Raw genomic sequence first — 22,527 nt, forward strand, 5'->3', positions numbered from 1 at the left:
CCGTGCAACAATGTAGATGAATCTCACAAACAACACTGAGCAACAGAAGCCAGACATAAAAGGATACGTGCTACATCACTATGATTTATATGAAGTTCAAATAAGACACATCAATCAACTGTTTAGAAGCCAAAGAGCAGATACCTTTAGGGGAAGGGGGAGAGATTGCAACTGGGAGGTGGGCTTCTGAAAAGTGGATAATGTTTTATTTCTTGATCTGGCTGCAAGGGACTGTTATAAGGATGTGTTCACCTTGTGAAAATTTTCTCTTCTGTAAACACGATTTGTGCACTTTTCACAAATTGTTATACTTCAACAAAGTTTTAAAAGATGATAAATTTACACAGACTAAGGTTCCTATTTCTCTTTCCAAACTCAATTTCTCCTTCCCCATCAATGTCCCCATCCCACCCCAGACTTCTGCCTCTAATCAGTCCCCCATATAAATGATCTGAAACACATATTTTTCTGCCAAATGGAATTGAGCTGGCATCTCTGCACTCCTGTAATTTTTCCAGCTTTCCTAATTGGGTTAATTCCATGGTGTTATCTCCACCTAATGACTCAAATCTATGCTGAGGAACCCCAGAGGCCTTTAGGGGGTAGGTGCAGAGTAACAACCTCTCTGCCCATCTTCTTCTTCATCCACTAATCTGAGGGCTTCTCTGGGTCACTAGGAATAACTCCAGCAGCAGAAATTCTCCTACATGTGTAATTCAGTTGGCTAGTCCCACTTTCTTCTATCCTCACTGCCAGCTCTGTCTTCTAGTGAGTATCTTCAGAGATAGTGAGCATTTCTATTCAAGGTGTAAGGACAGGAATCTTTCCACTAAGACCATCAGTTCTTGGGTACATGCTGGAAACAAAGCCCTAACCAGCTTTCCTCAGAGAAAAACATAAACATTTTATACATTAGTAGTAAGTAGCATTTCCTTAACAGTGGCTGCTGAGAAACCTTGCGACTATGGTCTAGAAGCAAAATAATACTGCATTTCGGAATAAGAGTATCTAGTAAGAAGCCACTATCACCAAATCCATGCTGTCCCCTGGAAACCTCCCCACGTATACCCCGACTTACGACTGACACAACTTGACTAGGTCCTGGTCAGTGGTGCCTGGCTGTAGTCCCCGGATGTAGAGGTTGGTTTTGCTTAGCTGGTCATTCCCACTGCTCCCACTGCTGCTGTTAGGGGTACTGCTGCTTGGACTGGGTGGTGCCATCTGCTGAGACAATGACACGTATGGCTGCAGGAAGACATGAAGAACAGAAGGTCAGGATTACACGTTTAGATGCTCAAGAGTGAGGAGTATTTTGGTCCCTTAGAAAGAATCAGTCCAAGGTTTAACAGCAGCGAAGTCAATAGGACAATTGAAAAAAAAAAAAAAACAACTGAAGGACTTCCTCTCTGCCATAGAATAAGAAAATATGTAACTGTCCTCCCTATCTTTCATGAATAATGAGAGGTCAAAATAAGCTTGTTTTTAAAGCTTTTAAAAGTTTAACTGAATGAATAATACATAAAGTATGGTCAAGGAAATCCAGGATTTGGGGTGAAAGATCGCTAATCTTTCACCACTGATACCAGGACAGGCAACCAAACTCTGCTCCATTTTTGGGGTACTTCTGTTGGAGACAAAATACCAGGTTGCCTGGAACACGGATCCATTCCTTCATCACACATTTTATATCTTTATGCTTTAATCAGGCTTCTAGTGTATACATTTATATATGGCTCATAAGACTCTAAATTTGCATAATTTTCTATAATACGGTGCATTTTACTCTATCACACCCATATTCTAGTTCTCCCTTGCCTTAAAGCACTTTATAGGATAAATCTCTTTGGAATTACTTCTCTCTAAAATGCGAGTTTCATCTCTAGGTGTCCCCCTCCCCCCCCCTTTTTTGGTGGTGGTAATGGTGGCGAGGGATATCGAAGGGGGGAAAACATCCCGCCAAAGAATCTTAATTAATGTGAAATGTGCCTCTCATATTTCACCCCTCTGACCTTTAGCAAACTTTAAAATAAAAGTCTTTGCTCTGGCTAAATATGCTGAAGGAGGTATTTCCCCATTTTTATCACTTGCAAATACAGTTTATTCCTTAGGCCTTTACTGCAGCAAAGAAACCCAATACCATATTCTAGAATGGCCCAAAAACTCATGATCTATTGCAGCTCTTCACACACCTTTTATATTTCCTATCCCTCTCTTTGCCAACACTTACACTATGATTTCCCATACAGAACAATCCACATGCCAGAGGAATACGAATTATTCCTCTGTGATGGCAGAGATAGGCAGTAAGTGCAGGGCAGGGGATGGGGGCATGTGCATGTTTTTAAGCAACTTTCAGACAACAAGACAAAAATAGGACAAATAAACGTAAAAGTCATACATCGAGTGCTAAAAATGGCAGCACTTAAAGAATGACGTTGAAACCACCACTGAATTAGTACATCTGCAGTAATAATCAAATACCAACCGTCTAGGCCTGTCCGTTATCATGCCTATCGTAAGTGCACCAACTGATTTAAAGTAGAGGCAAGAAGACTGTGACCTATACTCCAACCATGCTTGTTCCTGAGTTCAGAATAAGAAGATCACTGCTGGAGATCACTCTCTAAGATCTGCCTTTCTTCACCTCTAAGGAATTACTATTAAGATCCTTAGCTGAGCAAGCCAAGCTTCTTCTAAATGTGAGATTCCAGGCCTGGGAGCAGCAACAGTGGCAGCAAAAGCAACTCTAGAGGCATCACATCACATGCCGAGCACTAGCAGACGAGCTCACCTGCCTCAGGGAGAGTTTACCTGTCCCCTTTCCCAATATGGGAGGATATTTCTAAGAGCAAGTACCAGTGATGCTAGGACTGTCCAAATAAGAACACAAGGGTCACTGAGGAAAGAAATAGACTGAAAAGAAGCTATCGGTTTGCTACCATGGTTATAAATTTGGATTTAATACTAAGGTCTTATCTATAATCTAAAACTGACTTAGTCAATAATAAACTTGCTGCAAGGCCAGGAAAATTAGACTAGGAAAAAAAAAATACCATTCAGGAAAACAAAACAAAACAAAACCAAACACGTTAATCTCTTGCTATTCCCAAACAGCTTCTGAAATTGCTATACAGGTTTGGCTCCAAAGAGAAAAATTAGAAAAATATTCACTTTGAGGTGCGAGAGAATCCGAGGGAAAAAAGATGAGAAAGCCTCAAAGTAAAGCTTATCTGGTTCCCCAAAATAAACTATTCAGAGAGACATAATAATGAAGGCAAACTAATAATTCACGTTTACCTATGTATTAAGAGAGAAAGGGGGTCGTATATATGAGGGTCCAGAGGACCGAAATAGCCTTCCTGAGGGAGGAAGGGCAGGGAAATACTGTCTCTCTTGATTCCTACTAGTCTGAAATAGTCTTCTGAGGCCACTGGTCCTCTGTCAGGGCCTAAGCTAGAAAATGAGGAACAAGATGTTTTCCTTAGTCCTGCTGCATTATGGGAGATTTCATAAACAGAAGCAGAGTCTAAATCTTAAAGGTAACTTGATATTTATTGCTATGGTGAAAAACTGTCATTTTCATGTAAGGATCAAATTCAGGGTTGTTAGAGGAGCTGAAATGGAAATGGTTGACCTGTCAGTACTCCAGGTTCTCTTAAGGAAGGGATGCTACTGGAGCATCCATCTGTTAGCTTCGTATCTTTGGATGACATGTAGTTTTGTTTGGCTCCTAGAAGAAAAAAAAAAAAAAAACTGGTAGGTTTCCACTTATAACTTTGGTTTGTATTCATGTAGGTGGAATTCTTAAAGGTGTTTGGATTAGTGGTCATTTAGAAGAGGACTCAATTGTATTATGCCCCTAATGATTTCAAGATTTGAACTCTTTAAAACAAGGACCCTCACATTTGGCCCAGATACCTGGGATGGTATTAAATTTGCCTTTTGAAATAAAGGATGGTAGTATATTATCAAGCAGCAAAGGAATATGTAAAGCTATCCAGCAGAATAGGGTAGGTATGAGTTTTCTTATGAAGGAGATTTAATTCTGGAAGTGACTGGGAAACATTAATGGGTTTATAAACAGAGAAATGACATGAGAAAGCTAACACCTGCAGCTTTATCCAAGCTGGTTTGGAGGGGTAGGAGACCAGAGGTGGTGAGAGTAGCTAGGAGATATTAGACATGAAGGGGGATCAGGAAAAAGTATAGAAGTTAAATTCAGACTTGCAGAATGTGAAGTTATCTGCTTGATGGATATATGTTGAGTACTGTTAGAATAAATATTGGTTAATTCATGCATTTAGTAAATGTTTGAATATCTTAAAAATAACAGGACTAGGCAGGGAAGGCATGAAAAGCCCAGTAATTAGTGTGGTAAGAGCTCTGAAGTTTGATTTCTTAGCTAAAAGTTAAAGCAGTGCCTTAGAAATGTAGGCCTACAAATGAGGTATTAATGCTTTTAGAAGGTTCTCGTATTTCACTAATTCTTTGCAAAAGGGAGGAATTTCAACTGTGATCCCTGAAGGTGGGAAGCAATCTCAGGGCTAGGGCATTTTGGCTTTGGATCTGGCAGTGAAACCCAAGTGCCTATCTGTGGCAATAGGTTATCAAGGTAGAATAGGAAACATTCATTGAATTGCAAAAATGAATTGACTGAATGCAAATGCTAGGGAACAGCAGATTTAAAAAAAAATTTTTTTTTCTTTTTTAAAAATTTTGTTTCCTTTTTAAAAAAATTTTTTTTTCTTAAGGAGGGGTGGTAATTTTAGGCTTACTTATTTGCTTATTCTTTTAAACAGAGGTACTGGTAATTGAACCCAGGACCTTGTGCATGCTAGGCATGCACTCCACCACTGAGCTATACCTTCCTCCCAACAGCAGATATAAGACTGGCTGGAGACTAGAATCTATCACTAAAAGGTGTGTGAGGACACCAGAAGGGGTGGCCTTGGATGTTTTCCAGAAGGGCCACTCCTCTCGCAGAGCCACATATAAAATAGCCACACATAAAAGTAAGTCAAAGAAAGGTGGGATAAATGAGTTAATGGATATAAAGTACTTAACATGGCATACAGAAAGTATGAAATGTCAATTATGATTATTCTTTTAAAATCTAGAGTCTTAAAAATGAAGGTCTTCTATTTAAAGGACAAAATTCTCCTTCCTTTGCAAACTATAGATAATTCACCCATATTGAGCTGTTATTTGTCTGCAGATTTGATGTTTCCCCTAGTAGTTCTTAAGGATCCAGGAAAACTCTGGAGAGATTTTTTTTCTTTTAAATTAAAGTGCAGTCAGTTGCAATGTGTCAACTTCTGGTGTACAGCATACATGTCCCAGTCATGCATATATATACATATACTCATTTTCATATTGAAGAGGTGTTTTTATAGAAAGTACATGAAGAGATTTGAGGCTGTGAGGCAAAGTACCTGGATACCTACGCAGCAAGCTGGCCCTGACCATCTTCAGAACTACCTCTCTTTGACCTCCTCAGAAAGTTACTTATGTCTAGATTATAAAACAATCCTTCTGTTTTGCTCTTTTATTATTCAGGGCTGAGACATTTCAGATAAAACACTGAAGAGACTTTAGTCCCCTAAAGATTGGTGGGGTGATGTTTAAAGGATGGGCAGAGAATTATGCTTGTAAGATAGCTTATAAGAATCTCTGGGGGTAACAATCTGGGGAAGGGCTTATAGTATGGGGACAGAGAAATAACTCCTTCATCTTCATCCAGAAAAAGAAAGATCAAACTCCCCTCTTCCTGTAGCAGGAATTTTAGGTTTCCTGCCTTGCTGAGTTACAGGAAACTAAGAGACACAAGAGTGTTTTTCCCTTTGTTCTCTTGTAAGAGATCGTAATGGTAGACGCGATACAAAGCCTAATTCCTAATCACTAGTCTTCCATCAGATCTCTAAGAGAAGGATCCAGGCAGATGAGCTACTTATTAATTAAAATCAAAATAAGGCTCTCTGATCAAGTGTTCATTTTGCATGGTTTAACGAAATTCACAAATCCTGCATCCATTCATTTGCTATGAAAGTCATCCCCATCCTGGGCCCTTAACTTTATTACCACGAGAGCAAGAGAAAACCCCATCCCACATCTAGTGTCTACTTAAGTTCCTAGCACAGACTATAGGCATGGCTATTTGCTGAAAGGAGTAAAACAAACTTAGGGGATTTGCTAATTGTGTATCGTCTTAACAAACCCCTAAGAAAGTCTCACAGATAAACAATCCAGTGGCCTGACATCAAAATTCCATTTACAACCTGGATACGGATGATTCACAAGCAAGTTCCTAGAGCCAGTGGTCTCTAAGACATATAACATACTTGAACATTTTTGCCTAAAATACATTATTTCCTGAGTTCTATCATAATATCTCCCAATAAAAGAAAGTCCACTCTTCCAGGAAAGTACTCACTCATGAGACCCTTTGCATTATTTGAGTCATTCAGTAAATATCTGAATGCCAACTACATGCAAGTCCTGCTTGATGCAGCGCAGACTCACAGATGAGTACGTACATAAGTGAAACATTTCATAATAAATTTAAACACATACCCACAAGGAGCCATTCAGTAATTCACAAACCAGAGAGTACAAGCTAGATAACTAGCAGAACAAAACACGTGTGCTAATGGGGATCCAAGCAAAGTGGTGTAAGAGCAGGGAAGAAGAAACAATTCCTGAGGGAAAAGCTTCTCAAAGATGTCTGAGTTGCACCTTGAAGGATGAGTAGGATATTAAACTTTAAATGGGGAGCCATAGGGAACTGCAAATCAAAATCATAATGACATACTACTTCATATCCATTAGGGTGGTTGTAATAAAAAGACTATAGCTTTGATCAAAAGTAACTTTGATTACATAAAAAATAACAAGTGTTGGTGAGCTGTGAAGGAACTGGAACCCTTTCACCCTGCTGGTGGGAATGTAAAAGGATGCAATTGCTTTGGAAGACAGTTTGGCAGTTCCTAAAACAGTTAAACACAGAGTTATCACGTGACCCAGCAATTCCACTCCTAAGTATGTACCCAAGAGAAGTGAAAACGTACGTCCACACAAAACCTGTACATGAGTTTCAGAGCAACATTATTTGTATACAGCCCAAAGTGGAAACAACACAAACGACTACTGACTGATAAATGGATAAATAAAATGTGGTTTATCCATCCATAAGCCTATTACTCAGCCACAAGAAGCACAGATACACACTACAACATGAACCTTGAAAACATGCTAAGTGAAAGAAGCCAGTCAAAAGGACCACTGATTATATGATTCCATTTATATGTAACATGTAGAACAGGCAAGCCTATAGAGACAGAAAGTAGATTACCTAAGGCTGGGAGAGGGAGGTAATGAAAGAGTTGGGAGATGACCGCTAAGCGGGGGTGGGGGGTGGGGGTGGGGTTCTTTTGGAAGGTAATGAAATGTCCTAAAATTGATTATGGTAATGGATGCATAACTCTGTGAATACATAAAAAGTCACTGAATTGTGACTTTAAATGAATGAATTGTATGGTATGTGAATTGTATCTCAATAAAGCTGTTATAGAAATTTAATAGTGAAAAAAATTTGATAGGGATGGGTAGAGAGAAGAGGACATCCCAACCACTGAAAACATCTTGAGATGTTAGGCTACCACAGGTTAGCATGACCCAGCACAGGATCAGCCCAGGTCGGCATCACCCTACTTCATCTCCAGGCAGAAAAGCCATGAGAAGCCATAAGGTTAATATATTGTATTGAAATTCAAGTGGAAATATGAATCAGACATTAAGCCATATCAGAGCAAGAAAGGGATATTCTCTGTAATCCCCCTTCCCCAAAAAAAGAAAAAAAATAGTAACATTAAAAACAAAACAAAACAAAAAGAGACAGGTATCTCTGGAACATGTGGAACCTGAGTCAGAGAACACATACTGCAGATCTGCCCACCAAACCTGGTTTTAAAAGCTGACTCTACTTTCTACTGCTTCCCCTTAGCTCAAGTAAACCTGACACCATCTCCAGGTTCTCACCTCCACCCCCCCTTCTCTTTGACTCTTACCACGATAACAGCAATTTGTTTTCCACGTCCCTTGAATACCAAGGAGTTACTTACATTCATACCATGTGGTACTCAAACTAGGCCTCAAGCATAAAACTGACAATTTAAAACCCCAAGTCTAAACAACCAAACAATCCTCAGTGAAGCCAAATATACTGCCCAGGAACCCATTTGCCCTTCCAGATCCACTTGCCACTCTTGTCCACCTTGCTCCATGCCTTGGAAGCTGACCATATAGAGTATGAACATGCTCCCTTGCCCTCTGGCTTCCAGCTGGGTTTGGCTAACCAGATGCACACCAGCAGGATATCAAAGAGAAGGAGGAGGAGGCCAGAGTAATTTCTTTTCCTAGCTCCTTTCCCTGCCAGGATACCGTGATCCAGCGGCATACCTCTACTGAGGCCCACGGTTCTCTCCACACAGCTACTCTTAGATTCTGGTCATCTCTCTCTTTGCTCTTTTAGATCTCAGGTAATGTAGGCTCTGTAATTGCTGGCCATAGGGTACTCTGCTCGCTCTCACTGGTGCCCCCAAGTCCTCTTGTAATTAATCCCTTTATTTCGTCTTTCTCAAATTACTCTGTTTGGATGTGCCACCTGTTTCCTTTTGGGATCCTGAATGATGAACCAATCATTCTACCTTAAAGACTCAGGTGTACAAGAAGCTCTTAAGAAACTCTGCTTTCTTCAAGACTGGATAAAGAACCTCCTCCCTGTGCAAAAAGCCTCAAGGCACAGTTTGATGCAGAATTCTGTATCTTTTTGTCTAACCATTTAACAGTATCTTAAGTCCTATCACCTTTATGCTTTCATTTCATCTTTCCCACAACTCTGTGAGGTAGAGCAGGGGATGTGTTATTTCCCTTCTAAAACTTAGAAACTGATGCTCAGTCTTATTCAACATTCCCTCTGTTATATCACTTCACTTTTCGTTAAACAGAATCAACTATCGGAAACCCTAAACACTGACAGTATCCAAACCATGCAAACAGCTGGGTAAACATGTAGAGCAGGCCTATACATGACCCTGCATCCTTTGCTTCTCTCCCTTCTGGAAGGAAAACACTTCTAAGTTCCCTGGCAATAGGTAATGTCTAGTCAAAGTAGAACATTCAAGGAGCAAAGGCATTTGAACTGAACCAAATAAGCTGGAGGAAAAATCTCCTACACAAGACTGGTAATTACATAGACTGACTAGAGCAAGAACCCTCAGCTGGAGTACATGGGCAATCTTAGCAAGGCACAGTGTTTTTAGGCAGCACAAGCCCATGCCTGCATCCCAGGGAATAACCAACTATACCACAAGTTTGTGGGTACCTGTCAGTGTGGCAATACCTCCTACATACCAGGAGATAACAGAGCGAAAAATGTCTTAAATTCTCAGGAAAGAGAAAGGATCTTTGAAGGTTAAGTAGCTTAAGTCTGAACATGACAGCTGCTTGGGGAAAACATGGGTGGGGTACAACTGAGCCCCATGCAGTGTGACTCTGCATTACCTAACCCTCCACTACTCAGCCTGGCTGGTGGATCATCTGCGTTTGGAAGGACACATGGCCCGAGGAGGAGCTGCAAAGTGAAAAGGAACAGCAGCGTCACTGGAGGTTGGTGGCGTGCAGAAAAGCATTCGTGCCTCTTCCACAACACAGCTGCTTCAGACGGAGAAAGGACAAAGGAAAAGATAATGTCTGCCTGTAGTTTACTTTGCCCTACCTTGTCATTTACCCCATTTTCATCATTTGACACAATTTCATTTTGGTCAGAAATACAGAGATCACAAACACACAGGAAGTAGGGAAATACCAACCCTTCTCTTCTTCACCCTGATACCATCCATTCAAAGAAAACCCACACTGGTAGATTAGGGATCTGGTTTTATTAAGGCCCTAAGTCTCAAAGTCACAAAAAATTCTGCTCCTGTGGTCCTTACAGAAATATTTTTGATTCCCCAAACAATAAACACTGGCAATGCTACACACCTAAAGTAAGTGGCCTATCCCAAGGATGTGAAAGGTTATGTGTGCCTAGTCTATTTCCAGATCAAAATAAAATGTACATATGCAACCACCCAACAATACATCAGGTATATAGAGTTTAATCCTTGTTCTAGCCTGCTTTTTACAAGTCACGAAGAACTCTGGCTATATAATTTTTCAAAGTCTGATATAATGTACATAGAAATATCTCTAAAAAGATACACAAGGAACAGTTAACAGTGATGGCTACTGGAAATGGGAACTAGGTACACAGAAGATGTGGTGAAAACACACTTTTTCTTTGTTTCCTTTATACTTGTTTGAAACTTTCATATTTTATCCCAAGTCCATATATCTATTACCTATTTAAAAACAAACACACAAGTCTCTTGAAGTCTGACATACTATTTTTTTTTAACTGGGATAGAATATTAAAACCTTGAGTCCATACGGCCCTGACTCCTGGACCCATGCTCTTCTAATTCCTAACATACCTTGAATCTCAAAAAAAAAGAAAAAAAAGTGATCTGAACAGAACTAGTCCTTGGAAAAGTGTTAACCTAGTTTGTCAAACTCATGATCTTAAACTACAATTAGGAATGGGGCAGAGGTTGGAGGTAAGGGGCAGAGGTGAGGACTGGCTGCCACAGTGAGAACTGAATGCCAAAAGCCAATTATAAACAAAGGGATAAGGTCTCCAAAAAAGGAAGAGAAAACTCTATCCAGTTCCTGGGTAGTGATGTGGAAGATTATGTAAGAAATTCTGCAAAGCCCAGTACCCACAGACACTTAGAGACATACTATCTATGCAATAGCTACAGTATACTAAATCTACAAGGAATATAGAAAAAAGGGGAATCCTTAGTCTCCTAGGCTGATACATTGAAACAAAACAGCTATTTTTCTTTCTCCTTATTACAAAACATTTTTGACAGAACTTATAGAGCAGAATCTCAGGTTCCTACTTATCTTTGGTATCCTTTTGAGGTGAAATTGAAAGAAAATTTAGAATGAGAATAAGAGACTTATAACTAAGAGGGAACCATCTACTATCCTTCACTTCTTTCCTTTTCTCTAGTCTCCCTCCTCTCTCTTACTCTTTTCCTTTCTTCCTCCATCTTCCCCTTTCTTCTCTATCTTGGCTGACCCTTACTCCTGACAGTTGCATTCAGTGGTACTCTTAAGTAATAACTAGCCTGGTTGTGGTATTAAAGTTGCTCATATCTTACCTATTAAAAAAAAAAAAAAGAGAGAGAGACAGTCCTGGTTCAGAGGATGGGAAGCAAATTTAGTAAGAATAATTTTAACTACGGAGAACATACAAAAACAAAGAGTATGATGAACCCACAGTTATCACTTCGCTTCAACAATTATTCAGTACAGAATTGCTTCACCTATAGCCCCACCTATTTCCCTACCTCCCATATTATTTCAAAGCAAACACCAAATATATCATTTAATTACAAAATATTTCCGTATGTTACTCTGAAAAACCTCTTTTTAAAAAACATAAACCTGGGGGTGGAAGGTATTGCTCAGTGGTAGAGCACATGCTTAGCATGCAGAAGGTCCTGGGTTCAATTCCAGTACTTCCACTTAAAAAAAAAACAAAAAACAAAAACAAAAAACACAAAATCACTATATCACCTAAAAAGTTAATAATTCCTTAATTTTATAAAATTGGGTTAAAATTTCTAACTGTCTTATACATATCAGAATTGTTTTGTTTTGTTTTATCTGAAAGTTTTATTTGTTTGAAATAGTCTACATATTGTGACTGTTGCTGTGTCTGACACATCTTTTAATCAACAAGTTTCCTATTCATTTCTTTTTTATTTCTTGCAATTTATTTGTTGAGGAAATTGGGTTAGTTGACTTGTACTAGCATAAAAATTAACCCATTCAAAAGCCATTCATTAAGTGTCTACTAATTGGAGAATAGAAAAAAAGAATCTATATAATATACAGAATGCGGAGACGCTATGAAGAAATGTAAAATGAGAGAAAAGGCTGACCTTCAAAAGGCATAAAATGTAATGCAAAAACAGAAAAATGACATAAAAACACAATGAAAAAGTCAAAAACCTCATAGTAACAATGTAAAAGTGCCCCTGGCTTAGCCTATCAAAACTATTGATATTAATCTCAAGAAAAAAGCCAACTAACCTATTACTTTATTATTTTTCTCAGGCAAAGGGAAGGGAAAACATTTGCTGGCTATCTATCATATTCTAGGTCCTAGAGGATTCTGTTACCTAATATAATACTTACAAAGAGGATAATGAGATAGGTATCATTTCCATTTTAGTTTTTATTGATGCGGAAATGGAGGTTCAGAGGAATTCATTCTTTCCCAAGTTTACATAATAAGTAGCAGAGTCTTCCTTTTGACTCAGGGTCATCTGGTTCTCAAGTCCACATCCTTTCAGCTTTCACAAACTATAAGTAAGGTCAACAATTAGCCCCTCAATTATTATTTTTTAATCAATTTCTAAAATGTGTTCAAACCAACAGTCCAAAATGACACCAAAAGACAGGTAAAGAGCTTATCATTTTACCTCAATCATCAAAAAATCTACTAGATTTAACCAATGATCTGATATGTGAAAATGGAATCAAACCAAGGAATCTGGTCATCACCTTTGCAGGGGGAAACAGCTGCATGGCTCCCTTCCTCTTTCGCTCTGGGGGGTTCTGCTGCCTGAAGGGAGCACACATTCCGTTTTGCTACTTTATACACTGGTGAGGTTTCACAAGGGTCACCCCACATGGGAAGCCCATAGCTTTCTGTTTGGTTTGGTTTTGATCACTGCTTGTACCTAGGTGGGGAAATCTAATTCTGGGGCAGGAATAGGAAGTCCATTGGCCCACAGATATATGCTACCCTCTTGAACATTAGTTTTTATTAAAGGTATTGTTTTTATTTCCCATTTGTCAAACAGTTTTCTTATTTCACAACTGGAGGGGAGGAAAAAGAATACTTCAAACTGAAACCTTCAAACGCTAACAGTCTTCAAGGGCGAGGCAAGTATTATCTTTGGTAGGTAAAATGGAGGACAGGGTAAAATGTTAGCAGGCCTGGCCCTACCAGTCTGCAAATCCTGTAACTGTAAAATAACGATTTAATAATAATTCAATTTGGGACAACAAAGAAAATCATTTTCATTTGTAATATAAGATCTCTATTGTACAAATGAGGAAAAATCAGATTCAGTTTTGATGTAAGTACTCAGTTATTCACTATTCAATTAGCAACTGAGTAGGCAATGAATCAATGTTTACTAAATGTTTTTTTCAAAAGTATATTTCTTGACCATAGAGCCCATTAACTATGAGAAAGTGGCTCAAAAACCAGAGACTTAGGATTAATTCTAGTGTTGCTATGCACTAGCTGTATGACTTTGGGTATGTTGCTTATTCTTACCTGCAAAATGGGGACAGTAACAGCACCTATGTAATGGAATTAATGAGGATTAAAATAAACACACATAAAGCTCCTATAGTGCCTGAAATATAAAATGAGCTCACATGCATTCACCCAGTGAATACCAAATGCCCAAGTTAGAGTACCAGGTATGATGTCAGGTACCAAGGACAAAACGCTGAGCTAAGGATGGTCTAGAGACAAAGACTTGAGATGGTCTTGGTCCTAATGGAATTCAGCATTTAGTGGAGATAGAGCCATTAATCAAATAATCACAATGTAACTGTATAATTACCCAGTGTCATAAATGGGCTAGAGAAAAAAGAACAGAGGCTGTGACCTACTTTAATTACTATAGTCAGAAGGGTGACATTTAAGTGAGACTTCAAGGATGAGAAGAAACTAGCCATTCAGAGAATGAAATAAAAGATCATGCCAGAAAGAGGGAAATGGGCAAAAGACATAAGGTGGGACTTTCAACTGAATCTGAAAAAAACCAAAAGGCCAGTGAAGCTGGAGTGTAACGAAGGATGGAGAGGTGGGCAGAACACTCACACAGTCAGAGCATAGAAGGAACATACCTCAACATAATAAAAGCCATATATAACAAGCACACAGCTTATGTCATCAACAGTGAAAGGCTGAAAGCTTTTCCTCTAAGATCAAGAACGAGAAAAGGGTGCCCACTCTGACTACTCCTATTCAACACAGTACTAGAAGTCCTAGCCAGAGCAATCAGGCAAGAAAAGGAAATACAGGCATCCGAATCAAAAAGGAAGATGTAAAATCGTCTGTTTACTGACAACATGATTTTGTATATAGAAAATTCTAAAGACTCCACCAAAACAGTGAGACCTAATAAACAAATTCTATAAAGTTTCAGAATACAAAATCAAACATACAAAAATCAGCTGCTTTTCTACACATTAGCAATGGAATCAGTTTTACTTCTATACACTATCTGAAAGAAAAATAAAGAAAATAAATCCCTTTACAATAGCAACAAAAGCAATAGAATACTTAGGAATAAATTAAACAAGGAGGTGAAAGACCTGTACACTGAAAACCACAAAATACTACTGAAAGAAATTGAAGGAGACACAAGTAAATGGAAAACAATGTTGTTGTTGTTTTTACAGAAGTAAAATGGTTCTTCCTAAAATTCATTTGGAATCTCAAGGTACCCTGAATAGCCGGAACAATCCTGAAAAAGAACAAAGATGAAGTCACACGTCCTCATTTCAAAAATAATTACAAAGCTATAGTATCAAAACAGTGTGGTACTGGCAAAAAGACAGGTATATTGACCAATGGAACAGAATAGAGAGCCCAGAAATAAACCCTTGCATGTACGGTCAAATGATTTTCAACGAAGGTGCCAAGACCATTCAACAGCGAAAGAATAGTCTTTCCCGCAAATGGTATTGGAAAAACTGGATATGCACCTGCAAAAGAATGAAACTGGACCCTTACCTTACACAGTATACAATAATTAACTCCAAATGGATCAACAAAAGAGCTAAAACTATAAAACTCTTGGGAGAGAACATAAGGAAAAAGTACCATGAGATTGGATTTGGCAACTTCTTGGATATGATACCAAAAGCATGGGCAATAAAAAACAGATAAATTGGACTATATCAAAATTTTAAACTCTGTACTTCAAAGGACACAATCAACAGAGTAAAAAGGCAGGTTACAGAATGTACGAAAATACTTGCCAATCATATATCTGATAAGGAGTTAATATCCAAAACATATAAAGAACTCCTACAACTCAAAAACAACAACAAAAATCCCATTAAAAAAAAAACGGGCAAAGGTCTTGGATATTTTGCCAAAGAAGATATACAAATGGCCAATAAGTACATGAAAAGATGCTTAGAATCACTAATCATTAGACAAATGCAAACCAAAACCACAATGAGATACTGGCTCACAGCCATTAGGATGGCTGTAATCAAAAACACAGAAAATAAGTGTTGGCAAGGATGTGGAGAAATCAGAGCTTCTGCACTGTTGGTGATAATGTAAAATGGTATAGCCACTATGAAAAACAATATGGTAATTCCTCAAAAAATCAAAAATAGAATTACCATATGATCCAGCAATTCCATTTCTGGGAATATACCCAAAAGAACTGAAAGCAGAGTCTGAAGAGATATTTATGCACCCATGTTCATACCAACGTTATTCACAACAACCAAAAAATGGAAGCAACTTAAGTGTCTCTCACAGATGAATGGATAAACAAAATGTGGCATATACATTCAATGTAGTATTATTCAGCCTTAAAAAGCAAGGAAATTCTGACATATGTTACAACATGGATGAAACTTGAGGACATTATGCTAAGTGAAATAAGTCAATTACAAAAAGACAAATACTGTATGATTACACTTACGTGAGGTACTTGGAGAATTCATAAAAACAGAAAGTAGAACAGTGGTTACCAGAAGCAGGGGGGAGGAGATAATGAGGTGGTGTTTAATGGGCGTAGACTTTGAGTTTTTCAAGGTGAAAAGAGTACTGAACATTGGTGGCACAATAATGTAAAGGTACTCAACACTATTAAACCTTATACTTAAAAATGGATTAAGATGGGGGGAGAGTGTAGCTCAGTGGTAGAGCGTGTGCTTAGCAAGCAGATGTCCTGAGTTCAATCCCCAGTACTTCTGTTAAAAATGAAGAAATAAATAAATAAATAAATAAATAAATAAATAAATAAATCTAATTACCTCCCCACTAACAACAACAACAACAACAAAAACGTAAAAAAAAAAAATGGATAAGATGGTAAATTTTATGTTATGTATATTTTACAATTAAAAATAAAAAACAAATACTAAGAAAAAGAAAGTAGGATGTAAGGAAGTAGAAATTCTATAGGAACTACTTTTTCAAGAAGGTGGATTATAAAAAGGATCAGAGAAATGGGTCAGTAACCGGCAGAAAGCATGGGATCAAGCAGGGTTTTCTTTGTTTAAGATGAGAGAAACTATAAGCTTGTTTGTATGCATATAGGAATTTTAAAAATGGAATCATATCTTCCATTGGTAATTTTAGTTATAATTGCTAACCTTAATGATGATTTACTATGTAGCAGGCATTAATTACTAATGGTCCAATAAAGTTAAGTACTAGTATTATGCTATTAGATATGGGGCTGTAAGAGAAAGAGAAGAGTCAAGGATAAGTCAAGATTTTGGGCCTGAGCATCTGAAAAAATGAAATTACTATTTACCGAGATGGAGAAGACAGTGAGAAGGATAGTTTTGGCAGGGCAGGAGCTGTTTTAAACATGTTAAATTTGAAATGTCTAATAAACATCTAAATGGAGATGTGATGTTAGATATATGAATCTGGAATGCAGGAGGGCAGTCCAGGCTGGAAATATAATTTGAGATTTGCCATCATGTGGGTGATATTTAAAGCTATGAGGATCAAATTATGAAGGGAGAAGTGTAGATAGTAAAGAAACTCAAGGACTGAATCCTGGAGAACTCCAAGGTTTAGAGATGAGAAAAACTAGAAGGACCCTAAAGAAGAGAGGCCATAGATCCCAGAGGAACAGCAGGGCGCAGTAGTTTATAAACCAAATGAAGAAAGTGTTTCAAGGAACTGTGTGATAAATTGTGTCAAGTGTTGACAATAGGTTAAGTAAGATGAGAGCTAAGAACTGAGCACTCAAGAACGTGAAAGTCATCGCAGACCTTCACAAGGGCAGTTTTGGCAGAGTGGTGGGAGTAAAAGCCTAATCAGATTGGGTTTAAGAGAGAGTGAGAGAGGTATGGCATTATCAACAGGTAGAAAGTATGTGAATCTACAGTAAATTTTACATTGTTGATGAGAACAAATTTGGTATACTTGGAGAGCATTACCTCTTAAAGGTGAACATTCACATACCTTGTACTCAGCAATCCCACTCCTAGGTATAAACTCAAGAGAAATTCTTACACAAACGTACCACATATACGATTATGTTCAGAGCAGCAATGTTAGGAATAGCAAAAACAAACCAACCTGGAAATAATTCAAAAGCTCATTGGCAGGAGAATGAATAAACTATGGTATATTCATAATAGGAAATATAGCATGGAAAGATGAACAAACCATGGCTATATACAACATGAATTAAACATGAAAATGTAATAATGGAAAAAGCAATCAGAAGACTGCATTGCAATAAGGTAATATGGTAGTGGTTGAGAACACAGACTAGGAGTGAAACTATCTGGGTTCAAATCCCAGCCAGTCCATTAACTAGCAATGCAATTATTAAACTCTCTGTACTTCACTTTTTCTCATCTGTGAAAAAGGGAGAGTAACAATGAAATTGTAAGGATTAAATGACATTATATAGTTTTACATATATATGCGCACACACACACATACATGTATATATAAAGCACTGAGAACAATGTAAATAAGAAAATTAAACATGATTTTAAATTATGTTTTAAAAAAGCAATAGAATGATAAATATAAAATTTAGAAGAGTGGTTACCCCTAGAAGGGAGGTAGGGGATGGGATGGGGAGAAACTCCTAAGTATATGCCATTTATATGCAATGATTCTAGCTCTTAAGTTGAAAGATGGGTTTACAGGTGTTCTTATTATTATGCTTTATAGTTACATGTAATCTTTCATATTATCAAATCATATATTAAAGAAAACAAAAGAAAAAGCAATAGAAGGAAATAAATTGGAGACAGCTAGTATATAAGACTGTTGAATAAATAACTGTTTCAAGATATTTTATATAAAGGGAAGAAGAGAAATGGCGCAGCAGCTGGAGGAAGAAATGGCATCAAGAAAAAGTTTTTTTTTTTTTAAAAACATAAATACAAAACAGAAACAGACTCATAGACACAGAATACAAACTTGTGGTTGCCAAGGGGACGGGGGGTGGGAAGGGACTGGGATTTCAAAATGTAGAATAGATAAACAAGATTGTACTGTGTAGCACAGGGAAATATATACAGTATCTTGTGGTGGCTCACAGCGAAGGAGAATGTGACAATGAATGTATGTACATTCATGTATAACTGAAAAATTGTGCTCTACACTGGAATTTGACACAACATTGTAAAATAACTATAACTCAATTAAAAATGTTTATATAAAAGTTTTTTTAATAAAAGAAATAATCTATTTATACACTGATATGTGATTTTAAATGTTAATAAATATTGCCAATCCTTAAAACTAACCCAATAAAGTGTATCAATACTTAAGATGAAGAAATCAAAGTCACACAGTTAATAAGTGACAAAAATCATATTTTAATTCAGATCTAACTCCAAATTTGACAATCTGTATAGAACACAATGCTGCCTTCCTTTGCTTAATTGTAACTGAATCCCTAACATTAGCTTAATTACATTTATTAGGATATGTATTTTAAATGTCTACTGGATAGGCTTAAGGTGCTTTATCAGGTGTTTTGGAGAATAATACACTGAATAACACTCTTTACCTTTACAGGTTTACACTCCAGCAATGAAGATAAGATAGTCACCTAAATGATTCTAACACAATGCAAAATTATATAAATATCACATAAGAAGTACAAAATATTAGGAGGCTAAGAAAAAATGTCCCCTTTGGGGCAGGGAGGTGGAAAGATTAGAAGATTTATACAAGAGGTAGCATTTCAGCTGAACTTCTGCAAGTTTTGACTGTGAGCTCTTGGAAGGGTGACAGTCATGCCTTAGCCCCAGATCCTGGCATGCTGGAACTATTTAATGAATGTGGGTAGAGTGAACAAATGAACAGAAAGGCCATTACAAAAGGAAGCGGTAACAACAAAAAAGGATCACTGGCTAAATACTATATGAGACACAACAACAAAAGGATTAGAGAATGGGAGGGGTATGAATATGAACATAAATATTTGGAAAATAAGTATCAAGTAACTCATCATGACTCATTGCATTTTGGCTCCCGTATCTCCCATTTATTAAGAAAATTCCCTCACACTATCACCATCCTCTACCAGCCTTTATTTCATTTCTCTGCTATCTGTTTTAAATCACTTTATTGAGATACAATTTATATACCACATAATTAACCCATTTAAAGTGTAAATTCAATGGTATTTAGATTACAGAGTTGTGTAACCATCATCACAATAAATTTTAGGACATTTTTATTACCCCAAAAAGAAACCCAATACCCACTGCCAGTCACTCCTCATTTTCCCCCACTGTCCCCTTCCACTCCAGCCCTCAGCACTACTAATCTGCTTTCTGTCCTGTCTTTCTGTCTATTCTGGACATTTCATATAAATGGAAGCAGCAAATACGTTGACCTTTGAACAACATGGGTTTGAACTGCATAGGTTCCCTTATACGTGGAATTTTTTTCAATGGTAAATACTACAATAAATATATGTATATAAATTACCTATTTAAATATGTACAAGTGCTGTAGCACAGTGCAATCTGCTGTTGGTTGAGTCTGAGGATGCAGAACTATGGATACAGAGGAACCACACACTCAGAGGACTGACTGTAGCTTATACATGAATTTTCAACTGCAGAGGGCTGGTGCCCCTAAGCTCTGCATGTTCAAGGGTCAAATGTACGTGGTCTTTAGTGAGCAGCTTCTTCCACTAGCATGTTTCCAAGGTTCATCTATTTTGTAGAATGTATCAGTACTTTATTACTTTTTATTGCTGAATAAAATTCCAAAATTCCATTGTATGGGGATATATAATATTTTACTTATCCATTCACCAGTCGATGGATATTTGGATTGTTTCCACTTTTTGGCTATTATGAATAATGCTGCTATGAACACTGATGTACAGATTTTTGTGTGAATGTATGTTTTACTATCTCTTGGGTATATACCTAGAAGTGTGTTTAAACCTTATGAGGAACTGCCAAACTATTTTCCAAAGCAGATGTGCCATTTTACATCCCCACTAGCAGTGTATACAGGGCCTAATTACCCCACATTATTATCTGGTTTTGATTACAGCCATATTGTGGGTGTGGAGTGGTATCTCACTGTGGTTTTGAGTTCCTTGGTGGTCAATGATGCTGGACATCTTTTCATGGCTATTTGTAGATAGTCCTTGGAGAAACATTCAGCTCTTCTGGCCATTTTTTAAATTGGATTCTGCTCTTCAACTTAATCAAAGTTCTTAAAAGATTACTCTAGACACACCATCTAAAATTCCTTACCTTCTTTCACTCATTAACCCACTCCAGCCTTGCTTTTCTTCCCCACTCTAAAATTGCTCATCAAAGTCACCAACCACCTCTACACTGACAAAATCAATTACGATTCAAAATTCTTCATCTTCCAGAATAAAACTCTGGTTTGTTTGCACACCTGCATTTTAATTCTAATTGACTTCTTATTCTAATCTATATTTCTCCTTGCCCTGTTTCTTTTCTGTATTTTTCTGTTTTATAGCATAGTTTCTTATATGACACATGCAAACTGACAACCAAAGGGTATATCCAGAGAACTGCAGGTAACACAACTGGCTAGAGCAGGAGGAAGGCAGTGAACTCATGGGGAGGGGAGGCAAGGAAGATAAGGAAAGGCTGGATAAATAATGGGTTTTGGGCTAAAGATTTGGACTTTGTTTAGCAGGTAATACACAGCCATTGCAAGTTTTTATACAAGAAATGCTCAGTACTAACTAAATTGCTGGAATGTTGGAAGATTATCCTGGTAGCAGGTATAAAACTACTTCAGAGCAAGGGGTAGGGGGTGGAGAAATAGGAGGCAAAGAGATCACACGGGATGTTTTTAACAGTAGTAATGAGGGCATAAGGTCGTATCGTAGAACTAAAAAAAGAAAGGAGGGATCAATGGAAAGACATTACCACTAAACTTTAGCCAACTGAGTTAACTTCATTACTGATAATAGAACTATCAGCTGCCCCCAGTCAAAAGACTTTAGACTTTAAAAGTCCCACTACATTTGATTTGATAGAAACTGGATGAAAATGCAGTAAACACACAAAAACTGTCTCTCCCTGTTAGAAGTATAAACAATTGTAGTACCGCATCCCACTCTCTTCTCCCCTGAGCAAATACTTCTGAAATTTTCAGGTAACTCAAGCTTCTTAAAGAGCGAAGATCTGGCAATGCCCACCAGTCAGTTCTACTCATTGACCCTGCACTGCCCACCCCATGTGTCTTCAATACGTTAAGACTGAGAAGAAATAGAAATTTATGCAAAATGGACTGGGGAAGGCAAATTACCCCAAATTAAACACAGTTCCTTTTCTTTTTTACCAAAGGGAATGGTTGTTGATGCTCTGAGGAGTTAAATTATAATAACACATGCCAGGAAGATGATGTCAGGGAAGGCGTGGTTAGGCTCTTTACAAGTCTGAAATTCCTTCAGTCCCAAACACTTCCTCTTTCAATCTCACCTATACTCAAATCTCTCCACTGAGGCAACTGTTTCAAAAGTTGAAGAAACAGTGTTGAGACCCTAGAACTCTGATCTTTTTAGCTTCAGTCTTTTTTTTTTTTTAAGAACCAAGAATAATTGAAGGCCATTAAAATAGTTTTTTAATAAAATGTAACACATTATTTTGCAGAATCTTTCTTTGAAATCGACATTTTTCCCCCTACTGTGACTATTTTAATTCCAACGAAAGGAATGGATATTCAACACTACATCCTGAGAAAGAACATGCCTTTATTAGGCATTATCCATTTGTTGCTTATATTCCTATATTTACAACAGTCAAAAAAGAATAAGAAAACTATGATTGTCATGAGCTTCTCAGGAAGCAACTTCCCTGATAAGGTATACAAATATGTCTCAAAATTTTAAAAATCCAACTCTTTAAAGACAAATAAAATGAATAAAGTCACAACAGTGGCATACAAATAGCTTTTCAAACTGAGCTCACTGGAAATTATTTTTATTTCACCAACCAGAATTAATGATTACAGAATATTACGATGTAAAAATGCTCCTTGAAGAAAGCAGATCTCTACAAATCTATTATTTCTAGATTTGGCTATAACATAATGATGGATGGTATAAGCAGATATTTATAATTTGTACTCTTCCAAAAGTTCAGAAT

General features: G+C 37.5%; 1 protein-coding gene across 1 annotated transcript in view; it reads right to left on the minus strand.

Moving 5' to 3' along the window:
• The window catches only part of RBMS2 (RNA binding motif single stranded interacting protein 2), a 46,922-nt gene that overhangs the window by 20,622 nt on the left and 3,773 nt on the right, over positions 1-22,527 (minus strand). The window contains 1 exon segment of the mRNA XM_014555189.2: positions 1,079-1,245. Coding sequence (XP_014410675.1) covers positions 1,079-1,245 — 167 coding nt within the window.

The sequence above is a fragment of the Camelus ferus genome, chromosome 12 (assembly GCF_009834535.1).
Source record: "Camelus ferus isolate YT-003-E chromosome 12, BCGSAC_Cfer_1.0, whole genome shotgun sequence".
Classification (NCBI taxonomy): domain Eukaryota; kingdom Metazoa; phylum Chordata; class Mammalia; order Artiodactyla; family Camelidae; genus Camelus; species Camelus ferus.